We start from the raw sequence: 23059 nt of genomic DNA on the forward strand, positions 1-23059 counted from the left end.
TGCTGAGGGAAGGATAAATGTGGATGTTACTCATGTGAGACGGGACCATCACCTTCCCTTCACTGTTTTCCACGTGGTGCACCGGGTGTGTTAGTAGTTGGAGGGAGGGACGAACACGAACTTTAACCAGCACTCCAGAGCTGTGTCTAAAATAAAATTGACATTAAAATATTGGGTCACTTTTTAAACTATATCATCACAACTGCTAAGGAAGGAACTGACATTTCCTGTAAGATTTTGTGCAGGCACAATTGAAGCTGCTGTGTTCACTTAAAGACACCAGGGGGGGACATTAAATACTAAAGAGACACACTGTACTAACTGGGCATTCACACTTTGAAAAGCAGCCACTGAACTTGTGGCCTGTAAACATATTTTAAAAGCGGGTGGAAGTTGCACCGTTGAGGGGAGTTTGCTCTTTGGAATTTAAAGAGCAGCAGCGTGAACGTCAGATGGTGGACACAGGACTTGGACAAACATGCCTTGTACACACACAGAGGAGATAAATCAGAGACAAGTGTCCAGAGAATGTGTTGTCCCGAGGTTATTTTAAACAGTATGTGAAAACAACCGACATATCGTGTTACTCTAGTAACTGTGGGCCAGCTATTCTTTGTTTAAAATGAATGCACAGAAATGTTGGCTGACATAGCTAATGCATTTTTTGAATTCATTTATTTTTTTATTTTTTTTGGCAACAGTTGGCATAATTTTTCAACAGCTATTTGCATGTTTGCTAAAATATTAGAAAATGTAGTTCAACTGGAGGATCAAATTCTAAAATTCACACCATTAAATGTACATAACATAATATTAAAATTGAGTCATGAGAATGTGTGACACAAATGCACATTTTTGTATTTATTTCCTTCTGCATTTATTCAACATTGTATTAATTCACCAAAGTATTTACTCCATTTTTGACATTTGTGGTCCGCCATTTATTACACCACTACACAAATAGTTGATTTTACTGGTTTAATATTACATTAATTAATAGTATTACATTAACTTAAAGGTTAGCTAAATGTTAGCTAGTGTCAGTCGGTCGATAAAACAAGGCTGTTTATTTTGTATGCACACAGAAAACATATCAAAGAAATTAGTGAAATGAATAAATGCGCAAAAATACAAATTATACAATGGAAGATATATTTTTTGCTGTTAAACATAGTATTTATTTAGAAGTAAACATAGCTAGCTAGCTAACTTTTAAACTAAGCCAGCTGGCTAGCGATAAATAACGCAAACCAATGCTATGTTGGCAACGTGAAACTAATGTCACACCACTTCAAAAACAGTTGGTTTTACTGGTTTAATATTACATTAATTAATAGTATTACATTAACTTAAAGGTTAGCTAAATGTTAGCTAGTGTCAGTCGGTTGATAAAACAAGGCTGTTTATTTTGCATGCACACAGAAAACATATCAAAGAAATTAGTGAAATGAATAAATGCGCAAAAATACAAACATAGCTAGCTAGCTAACTTTTAAACTAAGCCAGCTGGCTAGCGATAAATAACGCAAACCAGTGCTATGTTGGCAACGTGAAACTAATGTCACACCACTTCAAAAACAGTTAGTTTTACTGGTTTAATATTACATTAATTAATAATATTACATTAACTTAAAGGTTAGCTAAATGTTAGCTGTCGGTTGATAAAACAAGGGTGTTTATTTTGTATGCACACAGAAAACATATCAAATAAATGAATGAAATGAATAAATGCGCAAAAATAGTTTTGCTGTTAAACATAGGCTACTATTTATTTATCTGTAAACATAGCCAGCTAGCTAACTTTTAAACTAAGCTAGCTGGCTAGTGATAAATAATGCAAACCAATGCTATGTTAGCAACGGAACAGGTAAGTTTATAATTCGTATACTGCCATAAATATAACATTTAATAACAACATTTGCGAGCTAAAAATATGAATATTAATCTTCTCAAGTGTCATGAGATTAGAAAATGTATTTTCAAGATTTGTTTTGACATTTCTGGGCATTTAATGTACAAAACTATTACATACATTAATTTCATATTGGACAAGGGAATTAAATTCTGTTTTAAAAATTAAAATAAAGAAGTGAAGGCGGTTCAAATTTAAAAAAGTATATTTTTTTGTTTATTTTTCGCTAAATTCCCAGTTTGTTAATGGTGTATTGCAGTTTCTTGATGATCCAGTCCTGGTTTTCCGTCCACTCTGCCTCCAGACTGGCAGGTAGGTTAAAAGTCTCCTCTGGTTATCTGGCTCCAGCTCCGGCTCCAGCTCCAACAGGTGGTGGTTGTAGTATTTTCCGGGTTTTTATTGATACTTTCCCCCTACTTTTCCTTGTGCATTTTTTTTTTCTCTCTCCTCCTCCCTCGCCTTCTCTGTGTCTGGTTGAATTTGAATAGACTTTGGGAGGCAACGTCTCCAGTGTACAGCGGCACATAGTCCCGTGCTTTGAGAAACAAACAAAAAAAAATATGGCGGGATTTAAGGATTATTATGCAGCGTCGAAAGGAAGGCTATTCGTTTTGGGTTTGTTTTAAAGCTGCGAGTTGTTGTTTTTTTTTTTTTTTCTTTTAGTGGAACAGTTTTCGCTGGAGTTACTGGTATGAAATAAACATGCCCTTCCACCAGAGGAGCGTTGAGCCGCGGCGTGCGAGTCGGTTGTCGGCGAGGGATGCGTGGAGACCGGCGGAGGAGACCGGGAGGCGCAGGCTGAGGAAGCCCGTCCTGTTCTCGTCCCTGGACGAGGTGAGCTGTCACACGCTGACCAGCGTCATTCACCAGCTCTCCGACCTCTCCCGACATGCCAGCGACGTCTTCCTGGGCATCGAGATGGAGGCGGGCATGGTGTTCAGGAGGTCCTGCAGGATCCAGGGGCGGCTGCAAATGCTGCAGGGTCGAGTCCACAAGTTGGATCCCAAGAAAGTCAAAATCCGTAAGTTTGCACTGTTGCTCACTTGTTGTACCTGTTTTGCATTGGCCACCTCTGAACTCTCCTTTCTGCCTCTATACATCGCTTCATAATTAACAAAACACTTTTTATTTACATATGTAAACAGAGTAAATATGATTAAAGAATATAAGGTTTTTATTTAGATTCTTGATAGACATATGTGTGAATCAGGTGTGGCTACTCTCTTATAATAACACAGTCACTGGTGTGTAGGGTTGTGCCAGTCAGGTCCAAGGTGACTGTCCTGATTTGTCCACTGAAAGAACCCCAAGAGGAGCGACCTGTCCCTCCTCGACACACGGCTCTGTTTGTCTTAAATATGTTAATTGGGACTTGGTGTCCTGTCACAAATGATGGATTTCCCCCCCTCAACGCACTCACCATCTGTGTCTCAGGTCTTCAAAGGACGCTGATATCACAGGACGGCCTCACTGAATTCACCCACCCACCCTCCTTCCCTTCCTCCCTCCGCTCATTATGCATGTAAACAAACAAGAGTTAAATGGAAAATCAATTTCCCTTGACTTCTGACGTCTTGTGATTTGCTTTGCTTGCCGCTGTAAAAGCTGCCCCTTGTAGACTCAAACGCGGCCGGCGGTTATATATTAACTCAAGAGTGTGGACTGTGTCAGCCACGTAAAAAACACTGAGCCTGTCGCTTTATCTGCCAGGAAGTGAGTACATATCTGCCTCTTTACGCCGCTGTGTCCTATTTAAGAGGTTGCCATGCGGTTATAAACATGGTAGTTAAGGGCCTGTGTTTCCCCCTTGATCTAATTTGCCTCCATACTACACTCATTTTCCAGCTCATTAGGTACACTTGCTGACTTATTGACAGTCGTGCACCTGAATTCAACCTCCACGTGCGTTATTGTGTTCTGCGTTTGTTTCAAATAACCCGAGAGAGCTGCTGATTCACCTGTGTTTTCATTTTGGAGGCCGTGGTTTGTTGGGCTGTTGAATGGCGTTGGGATACACCGACACGTGTTCCTATTATACCGACAATCCCCTTTTTAGTCAGCGGGCTAGGCCGAATAACAGAAGAGTTTAACGGGCACCGCAAACCGCCTCCTCCGAAGAGCCAGGTTAATTCGCCCGCCTTTCATAAACACAGCATTATCGTCAAAATAGGATTTGGCGCAGGGCCGTGCACCTGATGTTTTGTGTAGAGAGTTGTTGTGCGGTTGGGTTCAAGAAGACGAGCCCAGATTCCGTTGAGCGTTGTTGAATGGGGAGGATTTCAGTTTTGAGTCACTCTCTTTTGTTTCCTTTTTTCCTGTCTTTCTCCCTGCTTTTGATCCATATCTGGTCACCACTACTTGGGCTTGAACTGTGACTCACACTCTTTCTCACACACACACGCTTATACACACAGATTCAACAGTGGCTGCTGGGAAACGATAACCCGAGCAGACCGGTCGCAGACACAAGCAAACGTGATGTATGATGAGCAATGGTTGGAAACACAAACACAGACTAAAGAGCTGACTACTCCTATTATCTATTCCGTTTCTGAGGCAATCCTAGGCGGGACTGGGCGTTTTTTTTAAATTTATTTTTATTGTGATTCTTCGTACAATCCATCAACTCAAACGTTCCAGCAGCTGAAGAGCAAGGTGTGAGAGAGTGGACAGGAATGCGGTGTGTTACGTCGTGATCAGGAGTTGCCAGCTCCCACGTCGCCCCAAGGCCTGCGCTGAGTGTGCAGAAGCTCCGACTTTAAAAGCTTGACGCTGATAACTCGCATGAAAACACCTGCCTTTTATACGGCCCTCCAGCGTTACTCCAGGAAGAGAGTGCTGAATTTGAATATGTGTCATGCAGAACAGCTGGTGGGTGTTTGAATGGATGTTACTCTGTAATGCGTATGACTTCATGAAACAGAGCATCCACGGACACGTCTTGGTGTTTCACAGCTGCGGCGGCATGCTCTTACCGACTTCATGGTATTTTTCCCTTAGGATGCCACTGGCTACCCAACGCTGCCGACTGCACTGTAGTTAGGACCATTTTCGGCCGAAAATTGCTGCGGTTGTTGCTTGCATCATCACAACATCATGTTTCGGCCGTGTTGTTTCGGCGATAAAAGTCCGAAAATTTTTGGCCGAAAACCGAAAATGCACTTTTGGGCCAATTTCAGCCGAATCAGAATCAGAATCAGAATACTTTATTAATCCTTCAAGGAATACTTTATTAATCCTTCAAGGAATACTTTATTAATCCTTCAAGAAAATTGCTGCGGTTGTTGCTTGCATCATCACAACCTCCTGTTTCAGCCGTGTTGTTTCGGCCGTGTTGTTTCGACCGTGTTGTTTCGGCGATAAAAGTCAGAAAATTTTTGTCCGAAAACCGAAAATGCACTTTTGGGCCATTTTCAACCGAAAATTGCTGCGGTTGTTGCTTGCATCATCACGACATCCTGTTTCAGCCGTGTTGTTTCGGCCGTGTTGATTCGGCCGTGTTGTTACGGCGATAAAAGTCCGAAAATTTTCGACTGAAAATCGAAAATGCACTTTTGAGCCATTTTCAGCTGAAAATTTATCGCCGAAACAGATGTTGTGATGATGCAAGCAACAACAACAGCAATATTCGCCCGAAAATGCACTTTTGGGCCATTTTCAGGCGAATATTGCTGTGGTTGTTTTCAGAAAATTCAAAAATTTCAAAAATTTTCGGTGCATCAGTAACTGTAGTAGATCATTTTTATCAGCTTATTGTTTGTGTAACTGGTCACCCAGTTGTCTTCTACTACTGTGGGTCAAGATTCCTTCTCTGACCTCGGCTCAGATCATGTTACCGGTGAGGGGCAACAAGAGGGGCCCCTTTATATCCTTGGGAGACTGACATTGAGAGAAGGGCGCAGTGAATTCTACCTCAAAGTAATCAGGAGCAGTTTGAACAGGGGACGTGATAGGAAAATGGGATTTCCTCCTTTGCATGTGTTTTGACTGTCTCACGGCGGCGTTAATCCATTCATGCTGAAGTTCCAGGCGTCGAGAGGGAGGGGGGCGAAGGTCAGAGGTCGTCCTCTCGAGCCTCGGCCGCGAGCACCTGACGCGCGGAGTCAAGAGTTTAAACAAAGTCTAGTTTGCCGAGCTCAGATTCCCGCTGAAGGCCGTTCTCGGCTGCGGTTTGCAGATAGGTCCCCGTTGCCGGGCCGTGAAGTTTCCTGCATTTTTACCTCTACGGCTATACACATACCAGCATGTCGCAACTTTTACTTTTAAGCTGAGTGTGCCTTTAAGTGTACGTTAAACACGAACTCTCTTAACTGCTCTTCCAAATATAGCCCTTCATTGAATTGGGAGTACTCTATTTTAATAGTGGAAGTAGGTCAAACTTAGTGAAGGTTAATTGGAGTTAGTAGAGACTTCGGGCTTCCCTGTCAAATATCTTGATGCCCACTAGCTGGAGCTCACACACACACACACACACACACACACACACACACACACACACACACACACACATAGCGCAAAAGAGACATGTTTCCAGTTGAGCATTCCTGCCCCTATCCCTCAGATATTTATAGCTGTATGTTTTTGCCTGATGATCTGTCATCTGTAGCATGCTCTCATGTTTAGGGCGTGCTGCTGTGTTCCATGTGTTTCTCAGAGGCTTTTGTGTGTGTGTGTGTGTGTGTGTGTGTGTGTGTGTGTGGGTCGTCTGTTGATGGACATTGTGGCTCAAGCCCGGGGGGGGCAGCGGCAGCGTTTGAACAGCTCTGAAGAGTTATGCTGATAACGATAAAGAAGCTGAGATATCCGAGTTGCGTCCTTATCACAAAGAATTTCAAATTCCAAGTCACGCCTGGATAAACTAATTGCCGTTGAAGTTTCCTTCTTCCCGTTTGCCACACAAACACAAACTCGCATTCACACCCCTGTTTGTGCTACCTCCAACCCCCCCCCCCCCCCCAACTAGTCACTATTCACTCAGGCCCACTGTGGTCTCCTCCATTCATCAATAGAGAGCAGTCATTACGCGGCCAGAATCACCAAGTCAGTTCCCACAGGGCTCGTTCCAGCGTAAGGAGGCCTGGCCTGGTTCTAGAGGTCGACCTGCTCCCATGAGGAACAAAAGAGATGGGTCGACGGAGAGAGCGAGAGAGAGAAATGGGGAGAAAAATGGGGAAAAATCGGTGGGAAAGGAAGAAACGGAGGGATGTTCTGCCTCCGAACCGCATCCGACTTTCGCCGTGTTTACACGCAGCCATGGCCACGGCGCAGACGAGATGACAAGACCGGGTGTAATTCTTAAACCTAGCGTATACTCCATGCATTTCCCTCAGCAGGCTGTCAGTGTTGGCATGAGATCCTTGTTGATCGCCACATATGACGTCCTCGCTCCAGATGCTTCTGCTCAGCGCTGCCCTGCAGTTTCTCCGCCGCTTAATAAAACTTAATCTTCCCAGAGACTGATTTGCCGTTGATGGTACGAGACTGTGAAGTCATTACTTAACATATATCATCTTGCTTTGTCCACTAACAGATCCTTGCACTGGTAGAGCATTGCTTAGACACGGTTGGTTTTGCCGTCCACAGTTTAAAATCTATCTTGATGTTACGTCATTGCACACGTGCGCGTTCCCACGGTCGGAGAACCCACATGCAGGAGTCCCAGGTTGGTATTCAAGATTAATCCCAGCTGCAGTGACCTCTGTCCAAGGAGAGGATGGAGTGGGACGTCCCCAGGGTTCTTGGATCTCACTCGTTTTGGTGTTTTTCCCAATTTGTTAATCTCTCGTTAATCTTAAAGTTCCCGTATGTGTTTAAAATGTGCGGCGGCGTAGGTTTCTAGATACAAGGCTCACTGTATTAAGAGTATTTACCAAGTCCATAGCAATGCATAACTTTGTCCTGTTTAGGCACAAAATGCATAATATTATGACCACCTTCCTAATATTGTGTAGGTCTCCCTTGTGCCTCCAAAACAGTTGGGGCTCATCAGAGAATGGACATGGGCCTTCTGAGGGTGTCCTGTGGTGTCTGGTAACAGGATGTTGTTAGTGTTGGGCCTTTGGGTCCTATGGGTTGAGGGGAGGGGCCTCTGTGGATCATCCCACAGATACTTGATCAGTTTGGGATCTAGTTAATTTGGAGGCCAGGTCAACACCTTCATGGTTTTTGAGTTGTTCCTAAAGCATTTTTGTGTGTGTGTCAGGCTGCATCCTACTGGGGATGGCTGCTGCCATCAAGGAGTGTCATTGCTATGGGGTGGGGGTGTCTGGTCTGGTCTAGGTGGGTGGTACATGTCTAAGTAACATCCACACGAATGAATGTCAGGTACAAAAAGTTTCCCAGCAGAACATTGTATTGTCACGATATGATGAATGTTATTTACTTCTCCTGTCAGTGGGTTTTAATGTTGTGGCCGATCGGTGTTTATGCAGCGCGACGGAGACGACGACAAATTGAAGAGATTCTGGAGCAGCTGGCTTGGATTCAACGGGACTGGGTCCTTTGGTCAGTCAGTGCCACGAACTTTTATTATTAAAGCGCATGTCACGTCTGTTGTTCAGTTTTGCTTGATTTGATTTATGTTAAAATCCAGTTTCAATAAAAAGAGATATACTCAGTGCGGTCAAAACAGGCTCATCAATGTAACTCCAGTCATTTTGAGGTTTCCCACATTTCAGTGTGGAGTATAATATCCAGATGCATTACAGGCCCTTTAATTCATACCCTGTTCGTTCGTGGTGCAGCTGAAGAGTTGATGTCAAGGTCAGCTATTGTTTTAGAGGAAAAGTGTGACAAACAACCTCATGTTCGGGTCCAAATGTATTTCCCGTGGAGAGATAAACAAGAGCTGAAGTGACAGCCGGTCTGATCTCAGGTGAAACCTCTCGAGCTCAGGTGATCTTTGCTGCTTCGCTCCTCGACTGTCACGCAGAAAATGAGAAGGTTAAAACATTTCAAATCTGAAATCTTTGTGTGCGTCCCAGATGTTTCGGCGTAGCCTGTTGTCCGTCACTCTCCTTTTTCTGCTTTCCCCTCCCTCCTTCCTCTGTTTTAGAGCCTCTTCCTCTCTACCCCGGTCTCTCTTACTCCCCGTCCTGTATCTCTCTCCCTTTCGCTCTTCCTGTTGTTTCATATGGTTTCCAGACCTTTCCTCTCTCATCTCCGTCCATCCTCGACACTTTGATGTCAGCCCTCGTACTGCCACGGTGACCACAACAGAGACAAAAGCCCCTGCTCGGCCTTCATCTCTCTCTCTCTCTCTCTTAGAGTCAGGTTTTGTCTCGCTCCGTACGTCTCTCGTCTCTGTATCTTTTAATTACACGTCTCTTTTTAAAACGTGTTTGATGTTCGGGCTTTTCTGGTAGGACATTTACATATAGACCTTTCTTTTATAGGTTTCTCTTTAATCGCTTTGTCTTCAGCTTCCTGCAGATATTAGTGTAGCGTGAGAAAGATTCACAACGCAGTTACCAAGGGCTGTCAGGATCATGTAATATTAGATGATTAATTATCATAAAAATAATTGCAATTAAGGATTTTACTGTCAAACTTTTGCAGTGCTTCTAACTGCACTGAGTGCCTGGATTTCTTTGGCTGTGCAGCATGCACTGTGTATTAACGTGCACCATCCGGTACTCTCACTTTTATATTTGGACTCTTGTTAGAAAGCTTCTGCCAGAGTCAGTTACTGCTTCTTCTGCTGCTGGCTTCCCCAGTTTGCACCTTGTTGCTGCGAATTCAACAAATTGACTGGTCCATGTTTCTTTAGATCAAAACCAGAACGTGCCTGCAGCTGTGCAACAGCGTTTGGTCTTGGGGGGGGGGTGAATCCGTGGCAGGATCGTCAAAAAAATGGAACATCTAAAAGCGGCCGAAACGAATATTAGAAGATTAAAAGTCTTGGTCTCCAATTATCTCCTCAGTTTTGGCTAAACGGGGCCAGAGGAAGGGGACGTCATTACAGGAGCTCCTGTCAAGCCTCAAACGGTGGTTTAACGATGTAGAAATAGTGATGGAAACATGACATTTTTTAATGACACGTTTTATTGTATGAGAATCTGTACATTTAGTGCCAAATTTAAAAAGAGCCGTAGATGAAGAGCTGCAGTAGGGTTACTATCAAAAGTACACCATGTGCTTTTGTCGCTTGCTTTAGGTCTCAGGTCTTTACTCCAGGCTTTGGGTGAGGAACTTGGCATTGAAGTCACCTCTTGACACGTTCAACTTATCGTATTTTAACTACAAAAAGACTTTCTGTGTGGTGAATAGATGTTTATGGCTAACTTTTTGTGGCAGTTCTGGTGAACCTACCATACAGTGGCAGATCCTGTCCCGTGCATGTGTTCTATACCCTTTTTATAAATCCTGTGCAAAAAGAAAAATGCAGTCGGTGTGTATTGAATCACAGCACAGCTTGATGTTTATTTTTGTGACGTTTGCATCGATGCATATGCACAATAGTAAACCTTTTTCAGTTTTTTTTCTGTTTTATAAGGTTATAGAATAAAAAAAAGACTAATGTAAAGCTGCACAACAACCACTTTTGTCTTACATAAGATTATAGTTTATATGTGACATCTGCAGGAAGCTTAAAGGCAGACAGACAGACAGACAGACATCCATACAGTACGTAATGACACGCTGCAGCAGGTGGGAGCTCATCTAACAGGAACGTAAAGACTGTTGTCATACAGCATCTGCACATATACACACACATGCACACATTGACTCCATGATCGCCTCAGGAAAAATAAACAAGGATTTTCTGCCACATCTGTCACTTGTGCCACTTAAACAACACAGACGACGCACGCGGCCACGCACTCAAACACAATGAGCGGCCCGTGCTGTAGCCGCCCTCGTGAGTTACATTAAAAGGAGTGTAATGTAAAGGGCTACTGGGCGGCAAATAACACCAGGAAAGTCGGATGAAGCTGAAAATGTGCATTTTAGAGCCATACATGGGGAGTTGAGAGAGGACGGGGTGGAGCCTCGGCTATATTTGGACAGGCAGATAATTCCTCAGAAACAGCTGTTGGCTGGCTCTTTTCAGGCACAATTTTAGTCTTGTTAATACTGGTGACATTAGACAACTTGAATTTCCTCAGCTGAATAAACAAGCTGGGAGATTAGGAATAATGTCTGATGCTTGCAGGACTCGGTAGAATTAGTTTATTCTGCCATGTGCATGGTGCAACTTAAAGGCGAACTACTGTTTTTTTACAACCTGAACCTTATTTCTGGCATAAAATACGGTAGTTTACTCACCCATATAACTTTTGTGTCATTTGTAGTCCTTCGGGAGATATTTTAATCTGCATATATCCATGTAGTGGGAGTGAATGGGGCACCGAAACGCAGTCTCTAAATAACGCATTATCTGCCGCGAAACTCGTTCATTTCACCAATATTTTGTTATCGTACGTTAGTGCTATTCCCCGTTGCTAATTTCGGACTCAACGGGTAATAGCACTAGCGTACGATAACAAAATATTGGTGAAATGAACGAGTTTCGCGGCACATATTTAGAGGCTGCGTTTCGGTGCCCCAGTCATTCCCACTATATGGATATACGCTGATATAATTATCTCCCGAAGGAATACAAATTACACAAAAGTTATATGGGTGAGTAAACGACCGTATTTTATGCCAGAAATAAGGTCCAGGTTGTAAAAAACAGTAGTTCGCTTTTAAGATATGTCAAGTATCTTTAATCACTTGTAATAATGACACCGTGGCGAAAAGAAGAAATGAAAAAGTAAGTTCATTTAGTCCATTGTGTGATATGTCGTGTGATGGAAAATTCCCAGATTTGAGTAAGGCATAAAGTATGTATCAACTGTCAGCAGTGTTAGTGGAGAGGATGGGGGCGTGTGGGGGTGTATTACGTGTGTCAATGTTGTGGTGAGTTGTGTTTTCTGTTGCTGCAGGGACTCTGTAAAGAGAGAACAATAATAAGGATGGGAATATATTTTTTTTTTATGCATTTTATACTTTACTAGAAATAATACAGTCCCACCAGGGACTTGCAAGTTGGTTTATTTCCTTTCTTGGTCACCACCCTGCCCTTGGCGTGTTTGTGTCAGAGAATGGCAACACAATCTGGTGTCCTCAATTCCTGCCAACGGTCAAAGCGTCCATTGTCATCATGTTGACCTAGGTTATTATATATACATACCACACCCCCCTACTGTATGACTCTCATTAGTGATTACAGTATGTGGCTTTGCTTGTTGCACTTTTGTCTGGAAAATTGTAAACTTCAGCCAGAGTCTCGTATTTATTATTGAATTAAACTCTATATTTAGAGGCATGATGGGTTCCAGCTGACCTATATGAATACCAGAAGATGACAGATATCCCAAAAGAGGAGAAAGTGGTTTCCCCTGAACTTTACAGTGTAAGTTATGAGTGGACGTTTGGTAGAATAAATGAAAACAATCTCCGCTCTCTGGTTTCTTTCACTTCCTTTCAGATATTTTTTGATACGGTGCTTTTAACCTGAAGCTGACAATTTACATTAAACGATTAAAATGTAAGTGTACAAGGTCACTTGGAGGATGCGTCTACTCCGGCGGCTTTCTTTTGAAAGGCGTATTTTTCTCGTTTCGCTGTGTAAAGTGCGGCTGTTGAACGTTGTTAACGCTGCGGCCCTCAGATTTATTTGTCCTGACTCTTGAATAGAATGAATCATTTATACTGTTTTCAATCAGCCACAACCTAAATTATCCCTCCCCCCCCCCTTGACATTCTTCACTGGCTCAGTTTCAGCCCACATTCATCAGACCTGCTTGTCTGACTTCCCGTATGCTGTCGACTCAGTAATGTATGTGACTTATTGTAAAATAAAAGACCGATTGTCCTTTCTCTCTACCTCTGTCTTCTGTGTTGTCTTAGTGGAGCGTTTCCTCCGCCCACTCTCTCTCTCTCTCTCTCTCTCTCTCCCTCTCCCTCTCTCTCTTACTCTAGATTCAGTTTAGGAGACTGTTGGGTCGCTGGTTCGAATCCTATCTATATATATATATGGTTCGACTGCCCTTAAAGGGGAATTGCGTTTTTTTACAACCTGGACCATATTTCTGGCATAAAATACGTTTACTCACCCATATATGTAACTCTGGTGTCATTTGGAGTCGCTCGGATGATATTTAGATCCAGCGGAGCGGCGTGTATATCCATATAGTGGGAGTGAATGGGGCACCGAAACGCAGCCTCTAAATAACGCATTATCTGCTGTGCAAGTCGTTCATTTCACCAATATTTTGTTATCATACGCTAGTGCTATTCCCCGTTGTGTCCGGAGTTACCTGTTATCGATTTGCGGATGTGCAGCGGTTAGTTGTTCTTTGGCCAGCTGTTCCTCTCTCTGCCTCCGCATCCTCCTTTCAACGAGCTCTTCATCCATATACTCTGGCTCAAAACAGTAAGGATGTCCATCATAAACAGACAAAAGTTGTCATCCTCAACCTCAGAATCTGAAAAATATTTGGCCATGTTGCAAAAAACTAGCAGTAGCAAATTACAGGTAAACGAGCCGACCGCTGTGGGTGTGCGCGGCGCTCAGAGATGACATCATCCAGGTTAGAGGTTGGTAGGTCAATCTACAGACCCCGGATGATGATAACAGGTAACTCCAGACTCAACGGGGAATAGCACTAGCGTATCATTACAAAATATTGGTGAAATTAACAAGTTTCGCGGCAGATAATGCGTTATTTAGAGGCTGCGTTTCGGTGCCCCAGTCACTCCCACTATATCGATATAAGCGGTGCTCCACTGGATCTAAATATTGTCCGAACGACTTCAAATGACACCAAAGTTGTATAGGTGAGTAAACGATCGTATTTTATGCCAGAAATAAGGTCCAGGTTGTAAAAAACAGTAGTTCCCCTTTAAGTTGCACCGTGCTAATTACAATTCCAAAAATTTCCATGAGATAATGCAATAGCACACACAAAATAAGGATCAAAAAAGGCATTGTTTAATTTTACTTCCTTTAAGTTTCATCTGAAATTACATCCGAATGCGGTTGGAAGAAAAGCAGCACATGCCTTTCAGGTGCACTAGACGTAAACACAGACCCAGACAGAGTGTCTGTTCATCTAATGTGTTAATTTGTCTGTTAATTACTAAAAAACAAACAAGCCATAATGCGATGCCTCCGTGTGTCCTCCTCTTTGCCTGAAGCTGATTCTTGGCTCAGCGTCCCGTCTTTCTCTCCAGAGCGCTGCATGGCGTGTGGATGAGTGCGTCTGAGAAAGTCTGTGTGTCACTTTGAAATATGACATACTCCACGCAGGAATCCCCACCGACTACTGAATCTTCCTCTGTAGCAGCTCGAGCCGTCTGCCTCGTCCACAGAGACCTCATTGTGCGGGTCTGTGTGTATACGTACGTGCACACATGTGTCCACTTAAACCTACTTGTACTTAAAGCTTCCATTCATCAGTCCCCCGATATAAAAACGACAACTTCCCAAGTGCTATTTACATGACCTGGCTGGAGGAAAACAGGTGTGTGTGGCTTTTTTTTTTTTTTTTTTTTTTAAATCTGTTATCAACATGTTTCCCATTTTTATATCTTACACCATACTCAACACACACACACACACACTTTTTTGTGGTTGTACTGTGGTCTATTAAACACGAAGGTTTCCTGAGGGAAAAGTGAGGACCGGTTGCAGCATGTGCACACATCCCTCCACACTCAACTGACAATACTGTGCGTAAACAGGCACAAACAGCAGGTTAAAAAAGCCTTGAAGCACTTCTGTAAGATCATAATTATGGTTTCCAGTACACGAATTTGTACATCATAACTCATAAAACGTTAACTGCACGCAGTACTGCACAGTTAATGCTGTGTAACCTGTACAGTTACATCTTAACTTGTGAATAAATAATGACAGTTTGTCTTTTGTTGCTCTTACTTGTTAAAGTAATACAACTCTTCCTGCTGTTATATGTTGTGAGCAACAACCTGCAGGTTTAGATAGTGCTCACTGATGTCCAACGTTACCAGCTGCACATACTAAGCTGTGACTTCACACATCACTTCATACAACCACAAGTGTGTGCCTCAGCAGTGTTCAGAAATGATCATTAAGCTCATAAGCCCTGCTCAAACCTGATTTTAATATGTGTATCCAGCTCTAAACACATGCATTAACTTGTGTTTGCATGCGCTGTGTATGCAGTAAACGCCTACATCATGCAGGGCGTAGTATAGACTGTTTATGCATCCTGACATGGGAATATGATTTAAATTGTGAGACGCAACGAGCTGAAAAGTCTCTGTCACGCTCACTGAAAATGCACGTGTTCAGTTACTGTTTATTTTTGTATCTCTGACGAGGCCTTAATGAGTTATTGTAGAGATAACCCGGACGCAGAAGAAATAAAGACACTGGTCATTGTTGAGTAAATACAAAACTTAAAGGGGAATTACTGTTTTTTTTTACAACCTGGACCTTATTTCTGGCATAAAATACGATCGTTTACTCACTCATATAACTTTGGTGTCATTTGTAGTTGTTCGGGAGAAATTTAGATCTGCGTATATCCATATTGTGGGAGTGACTGGGGCACCGAAACGCAGCCTCTAAATAACACATTATCTGCCGCGAAACTGGTTCATTTCACCAATATTTTGTTCAGCTTGTTTACCTGTAATTTGCTACTGCTAGTTTTTTGCAACATGGCTAAATATTTTTCCAATTCTGAGGTGGTCGAACCATAGCAGTAGCAAATTACAGGTAAACAAGCCGACCGCCCGGGTGCGCGCGGCGCCCAGAGGTCAGTCTACCCCGGATGATGATAACAGGTAACTCCAGACTCAACGGGGAATAGCACTAGCGTATCATAACAAAATATTGGTGAAATTAACAAGTTTCGCAGAAGATAATGCGTTATTTAGAGGCTGCGTTTCGGTGCCCCATTCACTCCCACTATATGGATATACGCGGATCTAAATATCTCCCGAACGACTACAAATGACACCAAAGTTATATGGGTGAGTAAACGATTGGATTTTATGCCAGAAATAAGGTCCAGGTTGTAAAAAACAGCAGTTCCCCTCTAACTCCACATGGCTACTGCGTTTCTTTATAATTGCATAACCTGTTTGTTATAGTGATGTCAACAGACATCACTCATGGTGCTTTTTCCTTTTCTGGTGAGCGTTAATTTTTTTATTTTTTTATGAATGAATGAGGAAAGGCTTCACTTATGTAAGAGGACATCTGTTGAGTAGGCAAGTCCATTAATGTGGCCAGGGCACATTTTGTGTTCACGCTACCTCCAATAAGCAGGCCATAGTTCTGAATAAGGTCCTCCCTCTCCCCGGTGTAAAATCCATATGTTGCAGGTAGGGATGCAAGCAATTAATCGATTATCGATTAATTGTCGATAAGAAATTACTCGATTAAAATTAATTAATTGCAATTAATTGCATTTTGAACCCGTAATTCCCCGGCAGTCCTCGTGGGGGCGCTCTTGACGCCAGACGTACTTGATGCACACGCGGGAACACAAGTGAAGCAGGGCTCTGACGACGACAACAACAGAGAAACCAGAAGCAGTACACTGACAGGATGAAGAGGGCAAAAGTTGGTCAATGACGACAACGACGCCAAATGCACAATATGTGGAAGTATTTTAAAGTACAACAACTCCACAACTTCGTTAAATTACCACCTAAATATGTCACATTCAGCCGTGCTACAAACAGCGAGTGGTTCAGAATATGTTTGATATGCTACCAAAATGTTATTCCCTGCGCTCAAGTAAGCTCAGAATAAATATTTAATTAGCCCTCTCGTGCATAGCGGTCACAACAGTGGACAGCTACTAAAAAGTAATTTTCTCTTTAATGCAATGGTTTCTACGGTGGAAGTGCATATCAGCCTCTAGAGTGCTCTCTGCTGCCCTACTCCATTAAGGGCTTTTCAGTGGTCAGTCGGTGTAACTGCAAGTAAACTTCCTCTGAATCCAACGTGGCCGCTAAAAAGCCATCTGTGCTGACCACTGCTGGTACACTATATTACCAAAAGTATTCGCTCACCTGCCTTTACTCATTCTATGAACTGAAGTGCCATCCCATTCCTAACTCATAGAATTCAATATGATGTCGGTCCACCTTTTGCAGCTATTACAGCTTCAACTCTTCTGGGAAGACTGTCCACAAGGTTGAGGAGAGTGTTTATAGGAATTTTTGACCATTCTTCCAAAAGCGCATTGGTGAGGTCACACACTGATGTTGGTCGAGAAGGCCTGGCTCTCAGTCTCCGCTCTAATTCATCCCAAAGGTGTTCTATCGGGTTCAGGTCAGGACTCTGTGCAGGCCAGTCAAGTTCATCCACACCAGACTCTGTCATCCACGTCTTTATGGACCTTGCTTTGTGCACTGGTGCACAGTCATGTTGGAAGAGGAAGGGGCCCGCTCCAAACTGTTCCCACAAGGTTGGGAGCATGGAATTGTCCAAAATGTTTTGGTATCCTGAAGCATTCAATGTTCCTTTCACTGGAACTAAGGGGCCAAGCCCAGCTCCTGAAAAACAACCCCATACCATAATTCCTCCTCCACCAAATTTCACAGTTGGCACAATGCAATCTGAAATGTACCGTTCTCCTGGCAACCTCCAAACCCAGACTCGTCCATCAGATTGCCAGATGGAAAAGCGTGATTCATCACTCCAGAGAACGCGTCTCCACTGCTCTAGAGGCCAGTGGCGGCGTGCTTTACACCATTGCATCCGACGCCTTGCATTGCACTTGGTGATGTGTGGCTTGGCTGCAGCTGCTCGGCCATGGAAACCCATTCCATGAAGCTCTCTGCGTACTGTACTTGGGCTAATCTGAAGGTCACATGAAGTTTGTAGCTCTGTAGCAATTGACTGTGCAGAAAGTCGGCGACCTCTTTGCACTATGCGCTTCAGCATCCGCTGACCCCTCTCCGTCACTTTACGTGGCCTACCACTTCGTGGCTGAGTTGCTGTTTTTCCCAAACGCTTCCATTTTGTTATAATAGAGCTGACAGTTGACTGTGGAATATTTAGGAGCGAGGAAATTTCACGACTGGATTTGTTGCACAAGTGGCATCCTATGACAGTTCCACGCTGGAATTCACTGAGCTCCTGAGAGCGGCCCATTCTTTCACAAATGTCTTGTTTCACAGTCTGCATGCCTGAGTGCTTGAATTTATACACCTGGGGCCAGGCCAAGTGATTAGAACACCTGATTCTGATCATTTGAATGGGTGAGCGAATACTTTTGGTAATATAGTGTATATCCTGTCAAAGCTTCTATTCTTGAAGAACCACATAGGTAAAAAAATATGATGATATACAGTAACATCTAAGGAAGCATATTATCCGTTTGGAATATGAAATTTTTACTTCCAATATGTAGAAAAATACATTTAACCATGTGTCCAATGAAGTGGACATCATGCATCTCCAGGTATATTTTTAATCAAGTCATGTAATTGCTTCACTGTTTCTTGTGACTGTTTTGGTTACAAGTCAGTGTATACTTGTTCTATTTATAAGCTATTCATTTAAAATATAACTTTTTGTGCAGATTAGCTGTAGTTTGTGTTACTATACTAATTATTTTATAATTAATTAAAGATTTTTTCTGAGCCTACTTGAGGGCAGGGAATAACATTTTGGTAGCATATCAAACATATTCTGTAGATAGAACCTATTCAGAGGGAAATTCAGCCTCTCAGAAAAATTGCCGCTTATCAATTAATCGATCATCGATCGATAAGATGAAACAACTATCGATTAATGAATTACTCGATAATTTGCATCCCTAGTTGCAGGTGTTATTTTGTCCAAACTGTTATCAAGGAGGATTTAAAATCTTCTGCTGCTCACGTCATCTTCAGGTTGCAACTACTGCTTGTGAAGCTTAATTACTCCAGCCTAATTAATGTTAATGATGATTAATTTAGTAGCTAAGAAGCAAGTAATTCTAGCTTCTCTGTCAAGAAAAGCCAGTCCCAGATCTAATATTTAAAGCTGTTAGTACACTTTAGCAACTTACCAATGATAAAAGCTAACCCTGCAAGGTTCAATAAGGGATTTGGGTGCATTTAGATTTGATAATACAGATGTGTACAATATGTGTAATGTAAAAAAGACTAGGTGACTACACGATGAACTTGCTGATAAATCAGTGGACAGAGGTCTACACAGCAGAATGTACACATGGGCTCATCCAAACGTCAAAAAGCCGTAGGACGTCCTGTGAAATATGTCATGATTAATGTCGTGCTCACCTATAAATTCACTCAGAAAAACAATCGCTCTGTAATCCCACACATCTGTATATGCTGGAGTGTGCTTCTGAAAATCCAGCTGTTTTGTCCGGATGTGTGTGTGTGTGTGTGTGTGTGTGTGTGTGTGTGTGTGTGTGTGCGCTCAAAAGAACAAGGGAGTGCATTTAGAGAGGCCTTCCCATGCAGTCACAAAGCGACAGGGGATTTTCGGAGTCAGTGATGGGGATTATGAGGAATATTATTTCATACAGCTACAGAATGGTTAATCTCCTTAAACCCCGCTGGAGTCTGAACGCCCATTAGTGCTGCTGCCCGGTAATTGAGGCGGCATGAGAATGCGGAGCAGGGACGCCGATGCCCGATAGGAAGCAACCTGTTTGTGTACATGTGTCTTACCTGTTGGTTTAAAATAAAAGCTGGGTGCGGAGATATGCAATTATGGGTATCAGTAATTACATGTTACCTTTTGACTGCGTTTAAATGCCGGCATTTAAGGTTGTGTGTGCGAAAGCATTCATCTTAATGAAAGTTCATTCGTGTGAGTGAGTTCCTGCTCACATGTTACAGCCACATTGGCGTTTAGCTGCTGCTTTTGTTGGCTCGGGCTGTTCTCTGTCCGGTCAGCAGAGTCAGATTATAAAATTAAAACCTGCTATTTACTAAAAAACACACAATGTGACTGTTCCGGTGCAAAAGTGCCTAGCTCAGAGGTATTTCAGTAACCGTTGTTAATGAGGGAAAGGGAAGGGGTTTGGATTTGAATTAAACCTTCTGGTTACAACCCTGCCGGCATGTGTACTTGCGAGGCTACTGCCAGGTAATGTCCTGGTGTGTTGACTCAGCTGTGTTTTTGACCTTCGCTGTCTGTGTGTGTGTGTGTGTGTGTGTGTGTGTGTGTGTGTGTGTGTGTGTGTGTGTGTGTGTGTGTGTGTGAGAGAGAGAGAGAGAGAGAAAGGCTTTTACCATTATCGTGTTTGATTTGGTGTGTTCACTGGCCCTGGGAGCTTTTTTTTTTATTATTTTAACAAAAGTTGTCAGATGCCCTTGGCTTTTTCTCAGTAAGCGGACTACTTTAATTCCTATTACCATTTTGTAGCAATAATCAAATTGACAGTTCAGTCGTTTTCCATGCAAACGGCTGTCAACGGTTTTATCCAAAATCATATTATTTGTCGTGTTGGTAATCCATTCCTGTACATGGATACAACTAAAGATGAAGGAATTGTTTAAACCTCCGTCTGATATTTTGGCTTCACGGCTCACTTTCCTGTGAGATAAACCTCTCCGCATGTAGAGTTACAACTGTTATAATACTGAAAGGATCTGAAGTCTTTGCTGCTGGCTGCAGGACATGAAGAGTTCTTGTGGCACGGGTGTATCAGGTTACTATTATTGTGCACCTGTCATTGGTGTCATCAGCGCTGAAGTCATTGTAGGGCAGGTTTCATCGTTGTCTGCGAAGGATCTGGTTCCTCCCTCGGGGCGATTTTGCCTGTTTTCTGGGTTTTGGTGTGTTTCAGATTGCGCCGTTTCCACTGTGTATGGAGTCATTTCTTTTGCCTCATTTGATCAGAGTTGTGGTTCCAGTGGAGGTTGTTGCTTAGTTTTTGTTAGAGAAGAATAAGATTTTGTAGTTTCTCTGTACAGTTGGATTTAACGGGGAACTACTGTTTTTTGCAACCTGGACCTTATTTCTGGCATAAAATACGATCGTTTACTCACCCATATAACTTTGGTGTTATTTGGAGTCGTTTGTCAGATATTTAGATCTGTGTATATCCATATAGTGGGAGTGACTGGGGCACCGAAACGCAGCCTCTAAATAGCGCATTATCTGCCGCGAAACTTGTTAGTTTCACCAATATTTTGTTATGATATGCTAGTGCTATTCCCCGCGCACCCGCGACGGTCGGCTTGTTTACCTGTAATTACAGTGCGCGACGGTCAGAGATGACATCATCCAGGTCAGAAGACGTCATCATCTGTAGGTCAATCTACAGAACCCGGATGATGATAACAGGTAACTCTGGACTCAACGGGGAATAGCACTAGCGTACGATAACAAAATATTGGTGAAATGAACGCGTTTTGCGGCAGATAATGCGTTATTTAGAGGCTGTGTTTCGGTGCCCCAGTCACTCCCACTATTTGGATATACGCAGATCTAAATATCTGACGAATGACTCCAAATAACACCAAAGTTATATGGGTGAGTAAACGATAGTATTTTATGCCAGAAATAAACTCCAGGTTGTAAAAAAACAGTAGATCCCCTTTCAGTCCCGGACATGCCAAACAAACGAATACGCCAAAAATGCCAAAAAGTTACACTTGAACACCTCAAAATCAGTCTTCATCCCAGCAGGGATCAGTAGCTTTAATTTGTCATTTAAAAGTGGAAACCAGAAGAGCCACTATTATCTGAGAGGCTAGGACACAAGGAGGACCTAGTTGTTGTTTAGTTTAGTTTAGTCACTGCCATTTCACTTTTCATGCACCAGTCAGATCTGTCTGTCTGACTTGTTTCGCGTCTGAGTCAACATGCTAAATCGGCTCCAACGCTGGCCAACGGCTAACATCGGCTTGGTGTGTCACAGCTTTTAGACCTGGAACAATTAATTTAGTTGGTTGGTTAGAAAATCCATTGGCACATGATCAGACAGAGGAGTGAGCCTACATGAACTAATGCGTCAGATGATCTAAACCATAAATGCATCGTTATCTCCAACCGAGACCCTTCACCTTTTTAAATACAGAGTCTGCCTGTCTGTCTCCTCTGATCCTTAACTCTTTCTGTTACGTGCACACACACACACACTCATATCCCTCCTTCGTTTGATCCGTTAGCCTCAGTGAGGCCCACAGCACCACATAAAAGAAAAGCACTCCCCCCCCGCTCCTCTTTTCAGTTAAGCACCCTCAACCCCAACAGTGTGCCCCTACAGTCTGCTAGTATTGAGCCAAATTCCCCCCGATCAGCTGCATCTCCTACTGTCAGGGGCCTCGCCTCTACCCCACCCCCAACCCTCTGGGACGTTACAAAAACTTGGTTTTGAGGCTCAAAGGTACTGAATGAAGTTGGGGTAGTGAGGCAGGTTAATAAACTCGGTGAGGACCCTTGGCCTTTGGGGAGCAGGCCTCTGGGCCCCCCGGAGCCCCTGGAAGTGTGCACAGATGAGACTGAGGTTCTTTGTTGTGGTAAAACTGAGGCAGTGATGAGCGGTCTGGGTGGAAATGTCAGCTCCCCCAGGGCAGGGAGGAAAAGAGAAATCCATCAATCTTTCTCTTTTATCAATCATTTATGAATAAGTCTCGGCTTTGTTCTGATTCTATATCTTATTGCCCGTTTTGTCTATCACGATATCACCTTTCGTTGCTCATACTGTCTCTATTTTTCCCTCTTTTCCCCCCAAAATGCTTGTTAATAAATTAATACCAAGGAAACGCATCATTGAGACTGGTTTAATTTCGGTCCTACTCCTGAAAGAACCCTACAATAGACTTGCTTGTACACATACTGTAATCTGGCGTACATGGACACACTCCACACACGGGCATTAGAAAATAAAATGTCGACCTCCTGATACCAAGAAGAAGGCCTCCATTTATAACCCAAGCAGCGCTCCTGTCCAACTTTCGCACAGAGGCACAGTTTCCTGTAATGCCATCTTCTTGGCCTTTTGTTCACTTTCTTTGACTCCACTTCCAAACCAGTCAGTCTGACTGTGGTATTTAGCACATCTCCACCTCCTCTTGCTCCTTCTCCTCTCTCCAGCTTCCCTCTTCCTCCTCCCCCTTTTTCATTTCATGCATCTTTTCTAAAACTTTTTTTTGTGGGCCGGTCTGTGTGCCGCTGAAGCTGAC

The 23059-nt window shown here is 43.1% G+C and overlaps 1 protein-coding gene across 2 annotated transcripts in view; it reads left to right on the forward strand.

Annotated features, from left to right (window-relative positions):
* Positions 1 to 2582: 2582 nt before the first annotated feature.
* nhsl1b (NHS-like 1b) overlaps positions 2583 to 23059 on the forward strand; it is a 114273-nt gene continuing 93796 nt past the window's right edge. For both annotated transcript variants that reach the window (XM_084559928.1, XM_084559930.1), the window contains exon 1: positions 2583 to 2933. In XM_084559928.1, coding sequence (XP_084416054.1) covers positions 2615 to 2933 — 319 coding nt within the window. In that variant the 5' untranslated portion in view covers positions 2583 to 2614. The remainder of the gene's footprint in view (positions 2934 to 23059) is intronic.

The sequence above is a fragment of the Chelon labrosus genome, assembly GCF_963514085.1.
Source record: "Chelon labrosus genome assembly, chromosome: 14".
Taxonomy (NCBI): Eukaryota; Metazoa; Chordata; class Actinopteri; order Mugiliformes; family Mugilidae; genus Chelon; species Chelon labrosus.